The 24,804-nt window shown below is 42.6% G+C and overlaps 2 protein-coding genes across 2 annotated transcripts; both read right to left on the bottom strand.

Moving 5' to 3' along the window:
- Positions 1 to 216: 216 nt before the first annotated feature.
- On the bottom strand, positions 217 to 18,767 carry LOC140351798 (NALCN channel auxiliary factor 1-like). The gene is made up of 3 exons (XM_072437660.1): positions 17,632 to 18,767; positions 3,304 to 3,475; positions 217 to 2,656 (listed from the first exon to the last, which is right to left on the bottom strand). Exons 1-3 carry the CDS (start codon positions 18,301 to 18,303, stop codon positions 2,397 to 2,399), a joined length of 1,104 nt encoding a protein of 367 aa, XP_072293761.1. The 5' UTR covers positions 18,304 to 18,767; the 3' UTR covers positions 217 to 2,396.
- Positions 18,768 to 20,271: 1,504 nt separating this feature from the next.
- Positions 20,272 to 23,702, bottom strand: lig4 (ligase IV, DNA, ATP-dependent). The gene is made up of 2 exons (XM_072437648.1): positions 21,616 to 23,702; positions 20,272 to 21,105 (listed from the first exon to the last, which is right to left on the bottom strand). The coding sequence occupies exons 1-2, from the start codon at positions 23,700 to 23,702 to the stop codon at positions 20,442 to 20,444; spliced, it is 2,751 nt and encodes a 916-aa protein (XP_072293749.1). The 3' UTR covers positions 20,272 to 20,441.
- Between the last annotated feature and the right edge of the window lie 1,102 nt (positions 23,703 to 24,804).

The following is a 24,804-nucleotide window of genomic DNA, read 5'->3' as shown; positions in this document are numbered from 1 at the left end:
TGAGGTTATTAGTTGTAGAAATGTGAGACAGACGTCACTGATAAGCAAGTTATCACTAAACCAGAGCTGTTTCATAAGGTCAAATTTAAATTGATTTTCAGCCTAAAATATATATTTAAAAACGACATGGCTGAAGTGAAAGTTATGTCCAGGTCAAATAATGAAATCATAATAAAACATTGTTAAATGCTTGGTAAAAGACACAAACACGACCAGTGATGTATAACATAATTTATATTTATTTTCTTTTGAACAAAATGTTCATAAATGTCTTGGTCTTTACGTCCAAAAGGTCATGACTCATGGGACGCTTCTTAGAAATAATTCTCAGTGGTTTGTAGAAAAGAAAAGAAAGTAAATAGCAAACTAAAGCCTTTCTATGTGACGATATGACACTTTATCTGAATATTTTCACTACAGAATCCTTTTTGTTTAAATAGAGCTCTTCATCTTTTAACATCCAGCATAGTCCTACTCTTCACACACTGCGGCACACAAAGAAATGGGCCTAAAGTAGAAAATAAAAACTCAAAATGTGGACACAAAGAGACAGGGACCGCGGCTCATTTTTACCACTAAACAAAAGGGCAAAGCTGCTGCTGGTGTCGAGACAAAGTTTGCACCCTTTTCAGGAGGTGATCTGCAGGGTTCTGATAGACCGTTTTTACATTGTGTTTTTACATTCACAACACAAATGTAATAAAAAAAATAATTTTCTTAATCCTCATATCTTTAATAAGCAGTTCAGCAGTCTTTAATACAAACCTTTCCATTATCAAGGTAGCAGTTTAAACTAGCTGCAATTAGAAAATCAGGCCTATAAGAAAATGTCTAGACTCAACCTTTGAACATTCTGAATTTAAATTGTAAAGTAGGTCTACACAAGCCCAAATGTGAGGAAAAATCTCTTAAGATGCCAATCAAACTGAATTTAAATTATCATATCATTGACACATTCAAATGGGGTTTTCAACTTTTTAGAAACATTCAAAATTTAGATTTTAATTTGACAAATGCTGCTGTTAATCTTTATGTGGGCACTTATTTTGTCACAACACCAGGTGAAGTTTAGGTGGCATACAAGGCTGTTCTTCCTGTATGTTCCCGTTTGTTTCTTGTTTCTTGATAGCCCTTTTCAATCACAAAAACTAACACTGATTGTGTTAAATTTGTCATTTTTCATCAAATATTTGTTTTACTATAACCTTTTCTTCTTTTGATGTATTTTTATCTTATCAATTGTCAGCGGTTACGTTTTTGTCCGTTTGGCATAATTTGAACTTTTGTAAAACCTCTTTTTAGATGGCACATTTTAAGTTCCGGATTGAATTTATTAATAATGATATTAATAATGATAATAATAATAATAATACAGATTAAATCATGTTTTGCATCCAAGATTGATTAAATATAGGCAAATGCAGAGCTCACCTGGTCTTAACCTGTCCCATTGAAATGATTAAAAGTCTCGACACATTCAAATACATAAAATACATAATCTTCTCCATAAGACAGACAATAGACATGAGCCTGTTTCTCTATGATATGTTATGGCACCAGCAGCAAAAATATCTCAAATAAATCAAAATGTCGCATCCATTTTCATTCTGAGATGTAGCCAGTGTCCGTGGTAAAAGGAGGGCTAGAAAACATGGTGTGGATACGAAAGAACAGGAGTCTTTGAGAGTCCGAGATCTACGTCCAACCAAAATGCACCAAAGAGACAGAGTTTTGGAGGAAGGATTCAAGATCTGTGGAAATTTGATATAAAAATGTTTGAAGGAGCCGACAGGAGCAACGACAAGATAGATTTAACTGTCCCTGTTACGGTTTGTGTCCTCTGCATCAGCCCTGAACGTCAATGTCTCTGAGTTAAACCTGTCATGAGCAGTGGACCAAATCTGAGCCTGGACCCTGGTCACCCTTTCTATAGGATCTATATTCTGGGTGTTTCAATAATCGTGTTCTATACTATATTTAATGTTTCAAGCTAAAATCGTAGACTAGTACGCTCTGTTGCTGTTTAACTTCACAGTTTGGTGAGAGGGGGCAGGGATTGGTAGGGTTAGGTTGTGGGTTTGATTCCCAGAGCAGGTGGGGCCTTTCTGTGTAGAGTCCTCCTTAAAGCCAAACAAAAGTGTATTCTGATGCTAATTAGTGAAATGAACATTGAGATCTCATTCAAACATGTAAATGATTCACTTCTAGTAGCCCTGTTTACGTCTTATGCTCCTGTCGGCTTCTCTAAACCATCACCGACCCACAACCCCTCAGTCCCTCGTCCACATAACCCTGCATCTGTCCCCTCTGTCCCTCTGCGTCTGCAGTATCCTCTTCGTCTGGATGTGTCCAAAACATTTTAACTTTAGATTTTTTCTGTAAAATGGGTGCAGAGTTCAGTCCTCGTTTGAAGAGCCCTCTTCCGACGTGGCCCACAGCGTTGCATTGTGGGAGAAGAGGATGACAGTGTGTAGGAGCACGAGAACCAGCAGGGGGCAGAGTTTGAGGCGGGGCGACGCAGAGCTCACCCACGCCCCCTGGTGCTGACAGGAGGGAGAGGCAGTCCTTTGTACTGTCCCATGTGAGGAAGGGGAGGGGGGAGGACGAGGGTCCCATCGGACGTCACAGCAGCGCGCCTCGCTGTCTGACATCAGCCCTGAGGAGAGACACAATATATCAACACACAATCTTAAACGTTTGGCCCTTTAGTCAAGGTATAATGTATATAATGAGGGTCAAGTTTGGTCCTGTCAGTCCTGATTTAGTCCTGGTTTAATCCTAGTTTAGTCCTCTTCAAATAATAATTACATAGACTATTCATTCACTCCATACTCAGAGGTGGCAAGTTACTTTTGTGCCACAGCTGCCCTGGGGCAGACTGATGGAAGCAAGCCCTATCTGAATCTGCATCATCAGCTCTTCCCACCATCACAACACTCACTCACTACATTCATATATTCATACACTTGGCTAAGGACACAGTTTGTACTTGAGCCACTGTGGCAACATCTGGTATTAACAGCAGTCTCCCATCCAAGTACTAACCAGGCTCAACTCTGTTTAGCTTCAGAGATCAGAAGAGATCTGGCACTGACAAGGTGGTATGGACATACTTTTAATCTTGGTTTAGCCCGGGTCTTGCCCTGGTTCACTACTAGCCCAATCCTGGTTATATTCTGGTCCAGTACCTGTACAGATGAAGCTGGGACTAGCTCCATGGATCAGGTCTTTGTTGTCAGGTATAACCGTGGATCAGTCCTGATTTAGTCTTGGTTCAGTCCTGGTTCAGTCCTGGTCGAGTACCTGTACAGATGAAGCTGGGACTGCCTCCATGGATCAGGTCTTCGTTGTCAGGGAGGATGAAGGGGCAGCTCTGTTGGACCTGGAGGCAGCTGTGGCCACAGGGTACAGTCTGACCACACGACAGGGAGGTGTTTGGGAAGAACTGCGCACACAGCCACCACTTGTACGCCATCTGGTGGACACACACCGGAAACACAGTAATAGGTTTAATGTCTTTTCTTTCTGGCCGTGACTGGAGAGCCGCGGCGCGGTCAAATAGCCACACAGTTTCAGGGAACGTGGCATTTCCCTTATAGCCTCCTGGCTAACCTTAACCTTAACCCGGCGCGGTCTAAAACGGCGCTAAAACGCGGTCAAATAGCGGCGCAGTTTCAGGAGCGCAGCCGGCACAAAAATAACATGGCAGTTTCGGCCGCGCGCCGCGGCTCTGCAGACACTCCCTTTCTTTAAACCTGTTCTAATATAGTTTCCTCCTCAAAAGTACCCCTGGAGTTGTGTTTTCTTTCATTCACACATGTTTCAGTAATGTATCATATTTCATTTTTTCCCCTCTGCAGAGCTCAAAACACTCCGTTCCACCTTGTGACATCGTCCAAAAGTGCCCTTCTATGTTTTTAAAAGTTCATTCACCTTCTTCAGACTCATTCGAATCATTTTAGCTCAAATGTATTTAAGTAAGACACATTTTTTTTGTAACCTTCTTTGTTCACTCCTCAAGTGTGACCTATACATCTTTGTCCTGGTGGTTATCCTTGTTTAGACAATGTGTATTTCCCCCCCATTAGTGTTAGCATTAGATTTAGTCCTGGTTCAGGTCTTGATCTGGTTTAGTCCTGTTTTAGTCCTCCTGAGTCCTCCTTTAGTCTTGGTGTTATGATTGTTTAGGTCATGGTTTAGACCTGGTTTAGGCCCGTTTTCGTCCTTTTTTTATTTTATATTTTTTGTTTTTGTGTCAGTTTGCCCTCTCAAACTATAAGCTTTCACCTGCAAACAACAACATTGCCCTAATTGCACCTAAAGATGTCTCTTAAAGTCCATTGATTTTTATCGGACTGTAACTTAAAGGGCTGTTTTCTCAAAATGTATTTTTCTCCCACAGGGACATTTCACCACTTAAAGTAGTGCCTACATACACCAGAGTTCACACTCTTGTACTTACAACATTTTGATGAACAGGGCAGAAGCATTTGTTGATATCTAATTCCAAGCCCGATTCATTAAAGTTTTAACTCTAGATTTTAACTCCAATTTTCAGTTAGATCTTGTTCACTCAAAAACAAAATAAGATTTCCAAAACCCCTTTTTGTATCGAATGTGTCAACAAAATGAAGCAAGACATAAAACCTGGCTCTGTCCATTGTCCAATTTGGATGTCCCAAATATGGGCAAATTTTGCCTTTAACACATGAAAACATGACATTATGAAAAACTTGTAATACATTTTCTTCTTACACTCTACACTTATGTTAGTAAATTGCACAAGAAGTTTCAAACTGATATCTTTAAATTTAAGATTTTTTTTCCTATTGACCTGCAGGGTCTTGCCTTAAGGTCCTGGTTCAGCTCATGTTTGGAGCTGGTTTAGGACTAAATACTTTAGAGTGTGAGTCCTTGTGCCCTCTGTTGGACAAACCAGGATCTTTACGCTCAGAAAACATACATGTAATTTTTGTCTGTAAAAAGTTAAAATTTGTCCAAAAAAAACCTGCAAAATACCCTCAAATGTATGCAAGGGAATGAGGAAAAACGGTGGTTTCCACAGTAACACAATTCTCCATATCTCGTTCTTTATGGGAATTATAAATCAAACAATCCTTGAATGTTTGGTTTATATTTTTGAGTGTAAATGTTGGTTATTTTCAGAGAGATGAGAAAGAGAAGTAGACGGAAAATAACATCTGATAAACTGCCTCAGAAAACCAAATGCAGATATATTATAGCAGACAGGAACTGAACTTACAATTGAGAAACATGGATCGAAAATTTCCATCAAGCTTTTCAAAACAAATGCCAGAAGAAAAAAACCTTATTCTTCGGAGTACCTCGAGATCTAAACTAGGTCTGTAACAGGAACGGGATCACACGTCATAGAATATTCACAATAGAGTAATGTAAAGCCAATGGGTGTTTTAAGATGATAATTACTAAACTTAGCGTTCATTGAAAAGTATTTAAACAGTATAGAGCGATAAATGTAATTACCTGTAGTGGCTAAGCAGTTTATCAGGTTGTTGCAGATAGTTGTGAGAAACTAAAGATAAAATAGTACTAAGTCGGATGTTAAAATGTATCTAATGTTTCCAATCCAATCCAAATGTATTTCCATTACACTTTAAAAACAACAGAGTTGTCCAAAGAACAGTACATAACAGTAATAAAAACACAGCAATGAAAAAATAGACAGAATTGCAAAAATAGATATGAAATAAAAATACATTATACACTATAAAAGTCAACATTTTAAAGAAAAGCCTAAGAAAAAGTATGACTTTTTAAGAGCTGGGTCTCCTCTAAGTTTCCTCCTTGTTTTTGGGACCAATAACAAGAAATGACCTAAGATAAGATAAGCCTTTATTTGTCCACACAATTAAATGGGGAGAGCGAGCGCACAGGGGTGTAGGGCTGAAATAAAATAATGATGATTTTAAAATCAATACGATAAGAGACAGGAAGCTAGTGGAGGGACATTAAGACAGGTGATATGATCCTGTTTTTTTGTACCAGTCAAAAGGCTCAGATAAACTCAGGGTTGAAATGTTGTAATGAAATTAGTTTGAAATTAGTTTACAAGAAGAAATTCCGAGATGTGAGGGTGATCGAGTGGGAATTTACGAGATGGGGCTTAGAAAATCCGACCTCAGAGGATAAACAGAACACAGCATTAAGCTTGTTAAAACTGTTTCCAAGTAGGCTAAGGTTTATTGGCATAGCCACACAATAATATGTAAACTAGCATTAGCCAGCTGCTAACTACCTGAAACAAACACTTCAGCCTGTCCACTGGTCCCTCCTGACCACAGTACTATATTTGAGTTTACAAACAGGGTCTTTGAGATATTACAGAGGAGGAATCCTTTGTTTTGAGACTATTCATAAGTTTTGAGTCAGACTGGTTAGGCTCTGGTCTGGCTCTGGTCTTGGTCTTGGTCTTGTCCTGGTATAGTTTTGCTTTAGTACTAGTTTAGCTTTGGATTAGCCCATGTCCTGGTTTAGTCCCATACAAATCTGAGAACAAACTGGGACACAGAGATGGGCTGCTTGGTATTTTTAACCCTAACGCTTTTTTTGGTGCTGAATATAATTTAAAAAATAAATGATAACAATATCTGTGGAAGCCCTTCAATATCACTATACCGATGTTGGAACCAATATACCATCACCCATCCCTGAAAAATATGCAGATTAAAAAAAGAGTTTTCCTAGGAAGCAAACATTGGATATGCAGATGACACACAGCTGATCAGACCGATCAAGTAGACAGACTTAATGCTTGTGTGAAGATATAAAAACCTGGATGACACTTTTTATCTGGTTCTTAACACTGAAGGTCATTGTACTAGGCCAGGGGTGCCCAATATGTCGAGAGGCAGTGAGGGTTGGTCGCGCCAAAGCGCGCCGGAAAGCACCGGAAAGCGCCAAGGTGCGCGCTGTGTAACGCAGAGGAAGGAGGAGAGCGGAAGTTCTGGTTAAGCGCAATCTTCTTTCATTTAGCGTAGTTGTGGTCAGTATATCTCATTTTCAAAATACTCAGCTGTATTAAATGGTCTAGTTAAATAGCAGATTTTCTCTCTCCTTTTTATGTTGCACATTTGTATATGATAAACAATATTAGGTTATTAGGGGAGAGGGTCAGAACACACGCTGGTTAGGTTGTCGGTTGGCACTAAGCCTTCTGTAAAGCCCAGGAAGAGCCTGGCGCACCGACCCACTGACCAATAGCCAGGTTTTAACACTAAAGCTTTGGTCGAGTTTTGTCTGAGACAATTAGTTTAGCTAAAGCTAAATGTAGGGAGGGGCAGACAAGACTAGGTCCGTCGGTAATGATACAAAGCGCCACACATCAGGTGGAGGCGTCGACGAGAGAGTCGTCATCGTAAAAGAAACATACGCTCAGCACAGACGTGTGCAGTTTGCAGAAAGCGCGCAGATGTGGGAACAAATCAATCTAAAAGTGATGTGTCCATCCCGGAGACGCCTGTCATGCTGCAATGTCAAATAAATATGGGAAGGAGTGTCTGGAATGCCTGCCAATGTGGTCGGATCAATTTGGATTTAGCTAGGTGTTTATTTTATTTTTTATTTAGTTAATTTTATTGTATTTCTGTTTCTGTAATTTCTTTGTGATTTTAATGCATTTTTCCTGCTGTGTGAAGCACTTTTAATTGCCTTGTGTATGAAATGTGCTCTACAAATAAACTTGCCTTGCCTAGCCTAATGAAAGCCTACATTGTGTTTCTATAGCCTAATTATGGTTAAACAAAAATAAAAAAAACTTGTTTAATACTGACAATAAAAATACTAAATTATAAAATAATTTAGATCTATAGGTAGATCTTTGTCAAATATAAAAGTAGCTTGTGAGCCGAAAATGTGTGGGCACCCTAGGCCCTAAACGTCTACGAGACTCTTTAACCGAGCAGATATTCACACTGGAGAATGTCAGTGTTGCCTCCGGTTCTACTCAGAATCAGAAATATCTTGCCTAAAAGAGATGCCAAAAAAAAATCATGCATTTGTAACGTCTAGATTAGACTACTGTAACTCCCTGCTCGCAGTGTGTACTAAAAGCTCTATAAAAAGCTTTCAACAGGTTCAAAATGCAGCAAGATTACTAACGGGAACTAAAAGAAGAGAGCACATTACGCCGGTGCTCGAGTCTCTTCACTGGCTCACTGTCAAGTTTGACTTACAAAGCCATAAATGACATGGTCCCATCCTACCTCAAAGATGTTATAGTGCCATATCATCCAAACAGGGCATCTCGATCTAAAAAAGGCTGGACTTCTGGTGGTTCCTAGAGTCTCTAAAAGCACAGTAGGAGGTAGAGCGTTTAGCTACCAAGCTCCTGTGTAATGGAATCAGCTCCTGTCCATGTTAAAAAAGCCGACACTGTCTCTTCATTTATGACCAGGCTTAAAACGTTGCGCTTTGAAATAGCTTGTGGTCAGGTTAGTAACAGAAATTAGGACAGTTAGGAACAGAAATAAAAACCTACAGTTACGCTGCCCTAGGAGCAACTATACTGGGGGAAGTATGGCAGCTTGAGCACTATCCTCTGCTTCTGCCTACTACTAGTTAGTCAGAATATTTATTTCAAACCTACACAATTATAATATTGTCGACATAAAGATTTTGTCACTTGTGGACTTACTCACAGGGGGAAGAGGAACTACCACTTTCACTCAAGTAAGAGACTTACACTGTCAAATATATTACTCAATTAAAAATATGGCATCTGGAAAAACTGAGTAAATATTATCCTGTCTCCACCTCTGGAGACAGGATAACTACTCTGCCACAGTAACACAGGAGTCTAAATAAAGCTTATGACTCATGTAAGATCATTAGCACCACTTGCTAACAGCTAATGTTACTAACACACCTGAGGAGCTATTTATATCAACTGTACATCATTCCCTCTTTGGTACATCACGTTGGAGGTTAAGACACAGTAAATTCTTTCACCACTAGATGTCACAATAAGTGTATCTGCTGTACAGGTTTTCGACAGTTAATGGAGTTGTGGTTTGGACTTGGTAAGTTCTGTTTTGGTCCAGGTTCAACCTTCTCCCTGTAGCTCTCATCTTCACTGGAGACTTAGGCCTGGAGAGACTTTGACTTGTCGTTGTGTGCCTCCGAGACTAGGACTAAACCAGGACAAGACCAGAACGAACCCAGAACTAAAGCAGGACTACTTCAGGATTTAACCAGGACTACAGCATTACCACACAAGGGACTAATCCAGGACTATAGCAGGAGTAAACCAGGACTAAACCAGGACAAGATTGGGATTACATGAGAACTAAACAGGGCTAAAACAGGATTAAACCAGAATGCAGATCGGCAGCCTCCTCTTCATCATTTAGCCTCAGGGCAGCTGAGGCAAAGAGGCTCCACCGAGTCAGGACGGAATGAATATTGTTATTGTGAATGTGAATTCAGACCATGACCCAGAACCAATCAGCTAAAGCAGCTTAACATGGGACACATTTCACCCATTTCACCAGCTATCTGGACTAAAGCAAGACTTAAACAGGACTAAAGCAGGACAAAAGCAGGACTTAAACAGGACTAAACTATAACTACAACAAAACTAAACCAGATTTACACCTGATCTCTGTATTGGAGCAGGACTTGCACAACTAAACCTGAACTAAACATAGTTTATAAAAGGGACTAATTCTGGACTTATCAAGGTCTAAATTCCTCTCAAAAATATTACTACTACAATATGTAAAAAACAACATCAACAAAACACTAATACTAGGCTGTTGTTTACCGTGCATTTATTCCAACACATTAGTTAATAAAATCCTATGGCCAACAATCATTCCTCTATAATCCATATGCAGACAACAGCATCTCACGTTAATTAATATGAAAAACAGACAAGAGGAGCAGAGCCAGAGGAGCAGAGCCAGAGGAGTCAGAGACAGAAGAGCAGAGACAGAGGAGCAGAGCCAGAGGAGCAGAGCCAGAGGAGCAGAGACAGAGGAGTCAGAGACAGAGGAGCAGAGACAGAGGAGCAGAGACAGAGGAGCAGAGCCAGAGGAGCAAAGACAGAGGAGTCAGAGGAGCAGAGACAGAGGAGTCAGAGACAGAGGAGCAGAGACAGAGGAGCAGAGACAGAGGAGCAGAGCCAGAGGAGCAGAGCCAGAGGAGCAGAGACAGAGGAGTCAGAGACAGAGGAGCAGAGACAGAGGAGCAGAGACAGAGGAGCAGAGACAGAGGAGTCAGAGACAGAGGAGCAAAGACAGAGGAGTCAGAGACAGAGGAGCAGAGACAGAGGAGCAGAGACAGAGGAGCAGAGACAGAGGAGTCAGAGACAGAGGAGCAGAGACAGAGGAGCAGAGACAGAGGAGCAGAGACAGAGGAGCAGAGACAGAGGAGCAGAGACAGAGGAGTCAGAGCCAGAGGAGCAGAGACAGAGGAGTCAGAGACAGAGGAGTCAGAGCCAGAGGAGCAGAGCCAGAGGAGCAGAGACAGAGGAGTCAGAGACAGAGGAGCAGAGACAGAGACAGAGGAGCAGAGACAGAGGAGCAGAGACAGAGGAGCAAAGACAGAGGAGTCAGAGACAGAGGAGCAGAGACAGAGGAGTCAGAGACAGAGGAGCAGAGACAGAGGAGCAAAGACAGAGACAGAGACAGAGGAGCAGAGACAGAGGAGCAGAGACAGAGGAGCAGAGACAGAGGAGCAAAGACAGAGGAGTCAGAGACAGAGGAGCAGAGACAGAGGAGCAGAGACAGAGACAGAGACAGAGGAGCAAAGACAGAGGAGTCAGAGACAGAGGAGCAGAGACAGAGGAGCAGAGACAGAGGAGTCAGAGACAGAGGAGCAGAGACAGAGGAGTCAGAGACAGAGGAGCAGAGACAGAGGAGCAGAGACAGAGGAGCAGAGACAGAGGAGCAGAGACAGAGGAGTCAGAGCCAGAGGAGCAGAGACAGAGGAGTCAGAGACAGAGGAGTCAGAGCCAGAGGAGCAGAGACAGAGACAGAGGAGCAGAGACAGAGGAGCAGAGACAGAGGAGCAAAGACAGAGGAGTCAGAGACAGAGGAGCAGAGACAGAGGAGTCAGAGACAGAGGAGCAGAGACAGAGGAGCAAAGACAGAGACAGAGACAGAGGAGCAGAGACAGAGGAGCAGAGACAGAGGAGCAAAGACAGAGGAGTCAGAGACAGAGGAGCAGAGCCAGAGGAGCAGAGACTATTAATGTAGTTTCTTGAAGTCTTTAGAGACCAAGAGACTTGTAGATCGCTTCTAAAAACTAAATCAGTGGATTTAATTTTTCACATAGTGTCTGAATCACTTCAGACGTTGTATCAATCCATCAATACGTCGATCCGTCAATCTCACGCTCCATTTTTCCCTCACTTGTGAACAAGACCCCGAGACACTTGAACTCCCCAGCCACCTGGAGAAGGCAAGCCACCGAGAACCATGGCCTCGGATTTGAAGGTGCTGATCTTCATCCCAGCCGCTACCCCAGACCCCGTACTCCCAGAACACCTCCCAGAAGACCGCAAAATGGACATGGCCGAAAGCCTTCTCCAGATCCACAAGGCACATGTTGCACATGCCCATTAACCCTCAAGCACCCGATGGAGAGTAAAGAGCTGGTCTAGTGTTCTACGGGACGAAAACAGAGGTTCAACTCTCATCTCCAGAACCCTGGAATAGACCTTACAAGATTGGCTGAGAAGTGTGATCCCCGGTAACTGAGACGCACCCTCTGATCCCCGTTCTGCTGCAGAGACAGTCCCACAACATCCAAGATACTCAGGATAGAAGTTTTGCCACCAAAGAGCTTGCCAACAACCTCAGCTTGGAAGATGGACGAGTCCGCCTCAGAGTCCTCAGTCTCTGCTTCCTCCTTGGAAGACGTGATGGTAGGATTGAGGAGAGCATCATAGTATTCCAGGATTGAATGAGGGAGAAAATTTAGGAAATGATGGTAACCCTGGACTTAAACAGGACTGAATCAGGACTAATTAAGACCAAAGCAGGGCCTAAACCAGGTCAAAACATGGACTAAATGGAGGGTAATCCAGGACAATATCAGGACCAAAACCAAGACTATATCAGGACTACACCAGAACTAAACCAGGACTATATCAGGACTACACCAGAACTAAACCAGGACTATATCAGAACTACACCAGAACTAAACCAGGACTATATCAGGACTACACCAGAACTAAACCAGGACTATATCAGGACTACACCAGAACTATATCAGGACTACACCAGAACTAAACCAGGACTATACCAGAACTAAACCAGGACTATATCAGGACTACACCAGAACTAAACCAAGACTATATCAGGGCAAAACTAGACTCAAACCAAGACTATATCAGGGCAAAATCAGGACTAATCCAAGAATAAACAAGATCTAAACCAGGTCCAAACCAGGACTACAATATATCAGAAGAAAGCTATGGATAAAGTTATCCATTATAGTTTACATACACTGTATAAATAAATAAGTGACATATTCTTATTGTCATTTCCACCATATTTGACTGAATTTGTGCTAATCTGCCAATATAAATAGCCCCCACAAACATTTATCCAGGTTCAACAATGCAAAATGTTTTAAAATAAGACACTTCACCGCTGTATCCATCCTCTAGAGCTCCAGCTCTAACCTCAGCATCTGTCTACGCATAGTCACACCTCCTCCTCTGTGCCAAATAATCACCGTCTGATCCAACGTGTGGCATTTGACCCAGACCTCCACAAATCAAAGGGCCACACCTGTGGAGGCAGTGACCCAGGACATGGGGTCCCACAGCTGGGGAGAGTGCAGCAATAGTATATGGATATGTGTTTACCATCAACCTAAACATTAAGACTACGACCGGACTAACCTAGGTTTGAAGTAGATCAAGTGTGATGTCTAGACTATTGGCTTATTATTGCATTTCTAAAAGCTCCTGTGGGGTGTTCCCAGTCAATCAGCGATTAGACCTGGTTTAGTCCAGGTACAGATATGGTTTCAACATGGTTTATAGTTTCTTTTTGCTGGACACTCAACTTTATAAACACATCTCTGTTTTCAGTTGTCTGTGTGATGTTTCTGTTCCGCTCAAACCCTGATGGAGGCGCAGTACTTGTGCCATTGCTTGATTCTAGTCCGTGGAGGGGCAGATGGCCCGTTTCCACACCTGGTTCTGAATCAGTTTGAGCCACTGCTGCTGCCGTGTGCGTTTAGTGAATGAGAGAGAGAAGATCCTGTTTATGTGAATGAGCCAGGGAACAGCCATTCAACACTGTGGACAGCTCCACCAGATTCACAAAAACACAGGCAACAATAAATAAAAGATCTTCCAACCACTGGCACCGGAAATATATCAGACTGAAGCACATTATGTTTAATCAGCTCCTGAATCTAATACATCACAAACTGGATTTCAGAATGATAAACATCAAGTGCTATCAAATTCAGTGAAGCTAAAAAGTGGAAGGGAACTGTTGATTAAGTTTTCACAAAAAGTATATGAGAAAAACATTTTTCAAGTACTGTACAGCTAAGTTCACATAAAACAAGGAATATACATTTATTTGCCTATTTCAACATGAAATAGATCATCGCCAAAAAATCGTCAATTACCCCGGGTTCTAATTCATCCACGTTACTGGTATTGGCAACTTTTATGCCTCTATTGGATTATGGCGATGCCCTGTATATAAATGCAACAGCAAAATGTTGTTGGATACTGTATATCCCTGTCTGAGACACACAACAGGTTGTGGCAGGCTCACCCACCAATGTGAACTCCATGCCAAGGCTGAATGGGATTCTTTAGGTGCCAAGAGGTTCACACATTGGATGTATAGAGTATAAAGCAGAGAGTGGAGGGTCATTACGCCCTGCGCTCACGTGATACTTTTGGCTTGTCTGTCCCACGTGTAAGGACTGATTGGGGGAAGCAAGCTTTTTCCTACGTTCAGCAGCTTGGGACTCCCTTCAGTTGGAGTTGATATTGCGTGAAATGGTCTCAATAAGGGGTTTTGCTTGATTAAAAAAAACGAACAAAGAGAAAAATTATATATATATATATATATATATATATATATATATTATATGTGTATATATCACTTTGCCCAACCTCACCCTTGAAAGAGGGGTCTCGATCTCAATGGGTTCTTACCTGGTTAGATAAGGGTTAATAATGTAAAATTGACAGGTTCCTTCAAATATCGCAGTCGGATAGTTAGTTATCAAACTTAATTTAACAACAATTTAAACAGGATACTCTAGCCCATGTAAACTAAACTGGTGGAATACACTCATATTAGAGTCTTGGAAATCCCAATTTACCTGAGAGAATTAGACTTCAACAACACGGACAGCTCCCTCTGCTTTGGCAAGAGCTTTATTTAACTAGAGAATGCTGGGAATTCCTCAGTTTACAGCTTTCAATATCCACTTTGAACAACAAGAAGAGTAAAGAACCACGGACAGCTCTCTCTCTGCTGAAGTGAACCCAGGACTACACCAGGACTACACCAGGACTACACCAGGACTACACCAGGACTACACCAGGACTACACCAGGACTACACCAGGACTACACCAGGACTACACCAGGACTACACCAGGACTACACCAGGACTATACCAGGACTATACCAGGACTATACCAGGACTATACCAGGACTATACCAGGACTATACCAGGACTATACCAGGACTATACCAGGACTATACCAGGACTATACCAGGACTATACCAGGACTATACCAGGACTATACCAGGACTATACCAGGACTATACCAGGACTACACCAGGACTACACCAGGACTACACCAGGACTACACCAGGACTACACCAGGACTACACCAGGACTATACCAGGACTATACCAGGACCTGGATTTATTTCTTAATTCCACCATTTATTTCTTAATTCCACCATTTATTTCTTAATTCCACTTGCAAACTGTTCACCGCCTTCTTTTTCTTTTTCTCACTCCTGAGGACCTCCGGACCCAGATGTCCCTCTCCTGGTGAAGTGGTCCCTGCCCTGTGTGGACGGTGCCTCATCTGCCTGGAGAGTGGGTCCAGCTCCAGTCTCCCTCGCGTCCATCTGTGAGAGTCAGATCTCTCCTTCACTCTGGAACTCCTCCAGGTTTCTACTTTTCCCAAGGAGGTTTTTTGTAGTTTTTCCTGGCCGAGAAGGAGGGTCTAAGGACAGAGGACTCTGGGACATCGTCCCACGCCACCACAGAAATTGTCTGACTCCATCGCCACCACAGACATTGTTGATTCATTTCTCACTGTGGCCCTCAGAGGCAACTGTTGTTGTGAATTTGGGCCTTACAAAAAAAAAAAAAAAAATTTGATTTTGATTTGACTATACCGGGACAACACCAGGGCTACACCAAGACTATACCAAGACTATACCAAGACTATACCAAGACTATACCAAGACTATACCAAGACTATACCAGCGCTAAATAAAAACAAAGTCAAAGACTGGACTAAACCATGCAATAATTCAAAATTATAAGAATAAACTGGGACCAAACTGAGACCAAACCAGAAATATTACAAAAAAAATCATGACTAAATAAAAGACTAATAATCTCTGGACCAAACCGGGTGAAAATGAATATTAAATCCTATACCATAGGATAAATTTGGAATAAACATTACTAACTAATGACAAAACCAGGGTCAACTCAGTGTGTTCCCTACCTGTAAACCACATTAGTGCTGCTTGGTGTTCATAAGCAGGTCAACAGAGCTAAATGAATGCACATACACAGCTTTGTCCTCCCTCCTCTCCCTCTTTCCAGTACATTAAATCAGGAAAGCCCTCTTGAAGTGAAGAGGCCGACCATCGTCTGCTCCTGTCCCCATGCTGAGTGTGTTTGAACAGGCGGACAGGGGCTTCACGCGCCATTTCAGCAGGTAAACTATCCAGAGTACACCCAAAAAAATCATGAAGTCAAGCTGTTTTTATGAATGGATGTGTTACAAACACTGGGTAAACCAGTATTTAAACAATACAAACTCAGTAATAAACGTAAGGCTAAACCAGGACTAGCCAAGGATCATTCCATTTTTAACTAAATATTTATAAATGGCCAAATCCAACCACTTTTGACACTCTTGTTACTTAAAAAAAATGCTCAGTGTGAAGTGAATGTTGTTGCATTGGTCTGTGACTTAATTGTGAAAATGCAACAGAAACAAAAATAAAAAAGAACTAAAGCATAATTCATAAAGACTATCCCATAACTAAACCAAGACCAAATAAATCAAGCTTTTAATTTCATTTCAGGGGTTGGATATATACCATTATCAGAGGTGACACTGTTTAAAAAGATTTGTTGATAAACAGGGATCTGGACTTGAAATCCACTAATATACCTGTTCTGCTTAGTCCTGAGATTTTTCTTGATTAGTACCAGCTCTAGTTTTGTCACCGGCTTTAGAACTAACTATGTGTTTTTGGCACGGACAGCACCATGGCCAGGGCCCTCTTTAATCTAGTACATTCTGCTTTTTAATTGGGTTCTTTGTTTGCTCTTTATAAAAATCAAAACATGTTTTTGCTCATACCAGAGTCCTAGGAAAGCCCTTGTTTTTTCCAATTTAATAGACAAATTCTGGCACCATGGACAGCTCCCACTTGCAAAATTGACAGACCCAACCCAAGGACTAATTCTAGAAATCATAGTCGTGTTTAGACCTGGTTTAGATCTAGATTTGTAGTCTTGGTTTAATCCTGGTTAACCCACCAGTCAGTCAGGGTTCAGTATACTTGTTTTTCATTTAAATCCAGTAGCATATTGTATTGACTGAATACAATATGTTATGTATTTATGCATTGGTAGCATGTGTGTAGCTGCATTTGAGGCTAAGGAAGTGCATGCTATAACTGCAGCTCTTGTGAGTGCATCTCATTACGAGGCCCGCACCCAACTGGAGATGAATGAACGCGTTTCCATGGAGACGCAGCAACGAGGAAGAGGAGGGAATTAACATACGGCGACGCACAGTCACCAGCTAACAGGGAAAACTGGACTGGTACCTTGGATGTTGATAGAACTAGGTCAAGTCCAACTAAAACCATCAACGGTCCTGTCAAAACCTGTTCAAGACCAAGAAACCAACACAAGTCTAAAATGTGGACAACAAACAGGGACTAAGCGAGGACTAAGCGAGAACTAAGCCAGGACTAAGCCAGGACAAGATCAGATCTCAAAACTCATCCAGACAAACCAGGACTGGGCCAGAACAAAACCCAGAAATAAAATATGTTGACCGTGTCCAAGTCTAAACCAGGACTGCTTTAAGGTTTGGTGGTACAGTGGCGGAGTAGAGAAGGTCTCAAGTTCAATTCCCAGAACAGTGTGGGGTATTCTGAGTTATGGTTCTCTCCTGAACCTTAAACATTCACAATAATCCTCCATAAGATACTCCTGACCAGGATCCTAGCTCAGATCTGGTACACTACTCTTGACGATATAACCCCAGTGAAGGACATTGAGACAAGACCTTGGCAAGCGGTACTAGGACTACATCAGGCCTAACCCTGGACTAAACCAAGTCTAGCCCTTTCCCCCACACTAATGTCACACGGGGCAGTGGTCCGTTACCTTGCACTGGTTCATGCACGTGCGCACGGAGTACGGTCCCGGTTCGTACTTGAGCGCGAGCACCTCAAACTCCTCGTATTTCTCCAGCGCGTGCAGGTCGTAGCGCTGGAACGCCGCGACGCACGCGCTGCACGTGCCGTCGGGGCCCTCGTGCAAGGCGTCCAGGCTGCAGTTGAGGCGGTCCGGACGCGACGCGCCGCGGAGCAGGTCCAGCAGCGAGTACGAGCTACAAAACGACAGGTACAGGCTGCTGATATTTACATTCCACGAGCCACGGCCGTTCCGCTCCGAAATGTTCCCGCACAAATGGTCCACATCCGCGAAAGTGAAGGAGTTACTAGAGAGAGAGTCCTCCGCCTCCTCGTACCTGTCCAGGAGGCTCTCGCACAGCGGTGTGGAGGAGTTGTCTAAAAAAACTGCCCGTGTGCGCTCGGGGTACAGCGGGGTGACGGGGGACGGGGCCAACTTCTCCGGCGCCAGTTTGGCCTCAGCGCGGAACCACAGGTGGTCAGAGAGCAGCGCGAGCAGCAGCGCCAGGGAAGCCCAGGACAGTCGGCATCTCTCGGTCAGCGCACAAGGCTGCGGGTCGGGGAGCAGGCGCGGGGGCTCTATCCAGATTGGGAAGCCGTCGACATCTTCTTGCTGCCAACACGTCCCGGCACCCTGGGTCATATTTTGGGAACAGGCCGACTCCACCGCGGGGGCTCCTCTGCCGCAACAGTCATTGACGTGGGGTGGCGTACGGGTTTGACGCGTAAAGGCCTAATGTTCCTTCGCGTTCAGCGGTGATTCCCGTTCAGCGGAGCGTGGGCCGCATCCTCCAGCCCCGATCCCATGGCCGAGCGCTGGGGCCCGCCTCTGCGCAGCCTCGTCGCCGTTTTTAGCAGCCCTCGGAGCGGCCGCACACGGTGGCAGTGCTAGCGCTCTGTCCCCCCGCGGCCTGGAGCATGGCGCTGGGTCGCGGTCTGCCGCTTGCTCTGCCACTCGCTCGCCGCTTGGTTGTGCGCGTCTTCAGCAGCTCGCGGTGTTCATCGCTGCCGTTCTCCAGTCGCCGCCATATTCGCCACAGACGCGGTGGATGGAGGATGTGGAGGATGCGAGCGGCGGAAAGTGGGCGAAAAACACAGCCCTGCGTATCCGGTTTGGACTTTTACAATAAAGTGTCAGGATGCGGCGTAAAAACAAAAGCGGCGGAGTTCCGCGCGTATTTACGGGGTTTCCTCTCGGGGCGCACCGGAGCGGTTTGTCTCCAAGAAAGATCATGAGGTGATAAGAAGTTCCATTCATCACATTGCAATGCTTTTACCATATGGAACATAGGCCTGTTTTTAAAGGAAACTGATTGCATGACCTGTCAATCTTCTAAAACCGGGTTATTTTTCGTGGTTATTTGAGGAACTAATTTTAGGCCTATAAAAACCGGTTCGCGATCTTTTCAGCTTTTGAATGTGGAAAATGTCAGTCTACATTTTTATTAATAGGCCTGATGAATTAAATAAAGCTTATTAGAAAGGGGATTAGCTGATTAGAGCTAATTTGTTGGATGTGAAAAGGCATTCTGAAAGTGAATACACTTATAGCCTGATGGATAAACAACCAGTGCTATCAAATCAGTTTCCACAAGCCACTTTTGTTTGAATTTACATTCTAATTCAAAAAATTATATGTATTACATTTTGTGTGACTCTGACTAAAGACTCTAAACCAGGCCACTAGCCTTTCTTTATGAAAAATAAGACCTCCTATCAATCACCATCATTGTGTCTTTCCTTCAGTTATAGGATAAATTCAAACGACATTTACTTCTCTGACAGCGCCCCCTGGAGACACTGGAGTGCGCCTGTAGGCATCTTCTGAAGGTTACATCCAGTCCCTCTGCTTCACTCAAAACTACCTACTGTATTTTCCGGACTATAAGTGGCATCGGAGTATAAGTTGCACCAGCCAAAAGATGCATAATAGAGAAGAAAAAAACATGTATAAGTTGCACTGGAGTATGAAATAAGGTTGCAAGTGTGAAAATAACAAATATTATCACATATAAGTCGCTCCGGCGTATAAGTATAAATATAAGTATAAGTTGCACCCCGGCCAAAACTATGAACTTAGTCTGGAAAATACGGTATATATGGATTAATTAGAGGTGTTAAAATTGTGTTGTTTGTTTGTTTGTTGGTGATTCTGCCTCATACTATGACTGGAGTGATGTGAGGGAACACAAGGTCACAACTTCAGTATGTCCTGGCTGAATCAAGAACTGAACCAACCACATACACTTTCCCAGGTGAAAAAAAGCTTCACCTCCAGGAATTAGTACCGGTAGTTAAAATGTTTCAGCACCATGGACAGTTCCCAATTGCAAACCACTTACTACTACAACAGTTTGATTGCTCCTGTCACTTCCACCAAACTGAGAAAACACACACAAACACATTAGTTGCATTAGTTGTATTATTTAAACACGTGAAAAAACAGGAACATGAATCTCATTGCAAACAATTTACCCACACTCCAGAAATATAAAGATTGTATATTCTGTATTATATTCTGTGTCCTCCCTTCTCTCTCATCCCTCATTTCACTCTGTCCTTTCCTGTGACAAACAAAATCTTAAACAAGGAAATAGACACAAGAATATGATGAACATGTTGCCCTTATTTAACTACCTACCTACTACAAGTTTCATAATTTGTATCATCCACTATTCAGCTTTTAAAATAGAAATTCAGAAGATACATTCAGTTTTGTGATTTGTATTATTGAGGAAGAGTTCTTTTTAGCATATATTGATTATTACCTAATAGTTCTATTTAAAGCAGGTAGTCGTGGTCGTTGAGCAAAAACCCCGCGTTGATGGAGTCTGTGATCCAGGCTTCTCTCACGATTTTAAACTTCTTCCTGAACGTTCTCCTCAGCGTCCTCAGCTGCAGGATCGTATCTTCTGACTCCACTACGACATGTGTCACGCCCTCCTCTAGCCTCCGCTCCACTTTACCCCCGTGCAACTCAAACTCCAGCCCTCGAATGTCCAAACAAGTCCCTGTTTTTACCTGGACCGACTCTCCGATATCTTCAAAACAATCCATGTACGCCCTGAACTGTCTGAACATACTCGTGGCTAAATCCTCCCATCCGTATCTCTCTTCCACTTGGGCAACGTCTAAGTCTAAATCGGTGGATGCGATTCTTGCAAACACTTCTTTAAGTTGTTCTACATCCGTATCGACGCTGTAGCTGTCGCCGTATTGGTCGTACTGTTTGGCGAAGTACTCCTTGGTGGACGGGGACATGCTGATCATGTGACGCGGTTGCCATGGCACCACTTCCTTCCTGTCCAGGCACTCGAGGAGCCAGGTTGCCCAGACGATGTCGTGCTTGTTGGAGGAGATGAGGTTTTTTACGCGCATGTTCTCGGCGCCAGCAAGGACGCAGTAAGTGTCCGGGCCGGGGTTTTGGACCACGATTCCGCCGCAACTGAGAAAAAGAAAATGTTGATATTAGAATAAACCATATGAATTGCTGAGTCATCCGACTGTTTAAAGTGACCAAATGGAGATGACTGGAGGCAAAATAATACTAACCCTGACACATTTTTAATGATCAAATGAAGTCAGATCTTTTTTTATGATGAAGACTTGGGGGGAAAAATTCTTTCCATGGTAGAATTTTTTTTTTTGCTTTGGAATTTCTTTTTTCCTTTTTTTTTTTAAAAAGTATGACGCATACCCATGCGGAGAAAAATAATTATAATAATCCATTCTGGGGTCAACATTTCTTTGTATTGTAGTAAAACCTAAAAATCTTAATAGAAAAATGCTACCATAACCTGCTTTTAAATAAACCGATAAATGTAAAATGCAATTGCGAATGTCTTTTAACCAGGGGTCTCCAGCCTAGCTTGCTGCCCCCCATTTTGAGTTGCTCACAAAGGGATTATAGCGGTAAAATGGACCTTGCCAGTTATACAGTATGAATTATATTTACCTGACCACTCCTCTCTCCAGCTCGGCTTTGGGGTGCTCCTCAGTCCCGTTGATGACACAAAACTCCACATCTTCAAACAAGTCCGTCTCCTTCTTGACTCCAGTCAGATCCTGAGGTTTAAAATGATCCACAACACCCACCACTTTCTTTGGCTTCACTGGCACTTTTCTTTTCTTCTTCTGCAGCTCTCCGTCTTCCATTGTCAAATGTCTCGACGCTAGCTTCCCAGATGCTTTACTCCTAAACTGGTCCAACTCGGACAAAGTCATGCATTGATGCCATTCTTTATCGTCACGGATTTTCTCGATTCTCGGAAAACGCAAAGTACAATTTGTCTTGTACATATCGCTGCTCACTATCTCTGCAGCTTTTACTTGAATAATCACAGAGTTGCACGGTTCAATGTACACCTCTGGCTTCTCCGTTCCGCACAGAATAGACGCAGGTGGGTCGTTTTTGCGGTAAACTTTCCAATGTTTTGCTAATTTCAAACCCAAATCATAAAGCTCTTCCATGGTGTAGCCAGAACCGATTCGGCAAAGCGTATGATAAACAGATGGCTTTGATTCTCCGTTTTTTGGGGCCTCAGCCACAGCACATAAAAAGTGGGACATCATTCCACCGCGCCTGCCTTTTCCCCAATAACCTCCAACAATAAGTAAGTCCAACTCGTCCATCAGTCCGTCGACATATTCAGGCTTAATTTTGAGCCAGCCCTCGCCTCTTTTGTCAGGTTTGTAAATGGACATCGGATCTTTCACCATGATTCCCTCCTCTCTACCGTCAATGGCGTCATTCAAAGCATTTATAACCTCTTTGGTACTTTTCACTTCGGTTTTATGCACAACGTGAATGCGTCCTTTAACCGGCGTGAAAACCGTTTGCAAAATCTCATCCCGCTTTTTTAACGTCTCCTTTCCGAGTTTCTGATTATTCACCAACAAAACATCAAAAACGCAAAAGCACGTCTGCAACTCGGAGTCGTCCACTAGCTTCTTGATGTCAAACTTGCTTCCTTTTTGCATAAATGTTTCCGCAGTCGGGTTGAAAGCCATCATTTCTCCGTCTAAAATGCAGTTCACAACGTTGCTCTTGAAAACGTTATGGATGTAAGGTGTAAGGGAGCCCTCTAGTGGTGAACCTCCGAACTGCTGAGTGTACTCGAATGCATTGCGGCTAAAATACTTGTAAACGTCGCCGTCTTTGTGCAGTTGGATGCGTTCTCCGTCAAGTTTAGTCTCAATGAAAAATGGACTATTGCCCATTTGCTTTTCAATGTTGCGGATATTAGCCACTGCCGCTAACATCGGCTTAAAGGCTGAGAAAAGGCTGATTGAAACATCACTTAACGACACTGCGGTGTCGTGGAGCTGTTGACAAACTTTATTTAAATCCGTGTTGACATTATAAAGCTCGGCTGCGTCAGGGTGAAACACTTGTAGCACTGTTTCTTTGCTTATGCTAATTTTCATATCTTTTATAATCATTCGAATCAACCATTTTTGTTCTAGTGCTGAACTTTGTGTGATGAGATGCAGTAAACTTTGCCTAACCAAATCCTTCTTCTTGCTTGCGTTGTTGATTGCCACCGAATCCAGAAAATCGTTTACTTCTTTGATGGTAAGTTTGCTTTGTCCACTGCAGCGCTTTTTCAAAACAAAGAACGCCATTCCTGCAAAATCTCCAGCCTCTCCTTGTGTAGCGGTTGGCGTGCGGTAGTTTAAAAGTTTATTTGCTTCAGGCCCGTTTTTAGGCAGTCCCAGAACGTCGATGTAGAGCTTGGCAAGCATGTTTTCCTTGATCCCGTACGCCATCCTGTCTCGTTCGAACGTGGGCACAATCAGGCGCATCGCAGGGTAGAAGGAGTCCGTGGTTTTGGGGTTACCTTTGTGTAAAGCAGCATGGAAATTTCGCCATGTTTCCATGAAGTCTCCGAGGATTTTACACTTTTCTGGACGTGTTTTGGACTTTTGGATTCTCTCTAAAGTGTTGCAGAGGTCGCGGAACGGGACCCGAGCGGCGACAGAGGGTGGAGCAGAAGAGGCAGAAGAAGAAGTGGAAGTGCCACTATTGGTCGAACCCTCCATTTTTAACAACCTACAACAAAAAAGAACAAAATATAATGTATTAATCATTTTTTGGGCAGCAGATACTACTTCTGATATTTCTCTTGCTGTTTTGGCCAATAATCAATATTTGTCAATAACAGTTAGAAAATCTTTTGCAAAGTCCACAATAGTAAGCTTTACAAATTTACTTAATGATTGAATAATGAGAAACAATATTTATCTGGAATATCATTTGTATTTATTTATATTCAAGTATGATTGTGTTAACATACAGCCACTTCTTTAGCTTTGAGTCACTTATATTTTATTGGAAGTCGCTATATGGCTTACAAAAGACAAATCTGATGCAATGAGGACAAACGGGGAATGACAAAAGGAAACACAAATATCAGGGAAACTGATATTGGCCAATATCAATATTAGCACTGATATATTGTCCACTCCTACTATAATAGCTAATAAATACTGGGCTGTAATAATTCAAGATTTTTATAAACAAGAAGTAAAATATGCAGAAACATTTTTTACTTAAAACACCATTCCCACTGTTGGTTTGTATAATTATTTTCAAAATGTTAGTCTGACACATGCATTCACGTGACATCAAAACATTCTAGACTCTATAGCTTTACCTGAGCTGGAGGCAGGTCACATTTCTATGGTGGAATTTTCTGTTTTAATGTCAGATTGCAAATTTGTTGACCTGTAATTGATGGGCCCATCCACACAAACCAAAAATGCAAAAAACAACATTATTCAACCGCTTTTCTGTCAGCATAGGTGCAGTGGTTTAAGGCATTGCACACATGTGGTTGCTACCACTGTAAATTTGTGGGTTTGATTCCCGGCCTCAAACATTTGCCAAATGTCTATATCCTCTCTCTCCATATTTCACATTATTACCGATCTGAAACAGTCTATCATCCTTCAAATGATAGACTGTGAACACAACCAATTGCAATTCTTAAATTTCTCAGACAAAATGTATTTACCTAACTTATCAGACTGGATTCATAAAACAAATATTGGGAAGAATCTCACAAACACATTGGATGAAGTGTCTTGCCCAAGGACACTGCTGTAGTTTGGAATCGAACTCCAAAATGTTGTTTTAGTGGGC

Source organism: Eucyclogobius newberryi, unplaced genomic scaffold (assembly GCF_026437365.1).
Source record: "Eucyclogobius newberryi isolate DKJ021-1_F unplaced genomic scaffold, fEucNew1.0.hap1 SCAF_1, whole genome shotgun sequence".
Taxonomy (NCBI): domain Eukaryota; kingdom Metazoa; phylum Chordata; class Actinopteri; order Gobiiformes; family Gobiidae; genus Eucyclogobius; species Eucyclogobius newberryi.
Note: the sequence above shows the minus strand (reverse complement) of the source record. Positions and strands in the feature narration are given on the sequence as shown.

Coding starts and splice junctions, on each gene's coding strand:
- LOC140351798 (XM_072437660.1), bottom strand. CDS start 18,303: ATGACCCAGGGTGCCGGGACGTGTTGGCAGCAAGAAGATGTCGACGGC. Junction 3,476..17,631: donor CGTGCATGAACCAGTGCAAG/GTAACGGACCAC, acceptor TGTGTCCACCAG/ATGGCGTACAAGTGGTGGCT. Junction 2,657..3,303: donor TCCCAGCTTCATCTGTACAG/GTACTCGACCAG, acceptor GTCTCTCCTCAG/GGCTGATGTCAGACAGCGAG.
- lig4 (XM_072437648.1), bottom strand. CDS start 23,702: ATGGAGGGTTCGACCAATAGTGGCACTTCCACTTCTTCTTCTGCCTCT. Junction 21,106..21,615: donor CTGGAGAGAGGAGTGGTCAG/GTAAATATAATT, acceptor TCTTTTTCTCAG/TTGCGGCGGAATCGTGGTCC.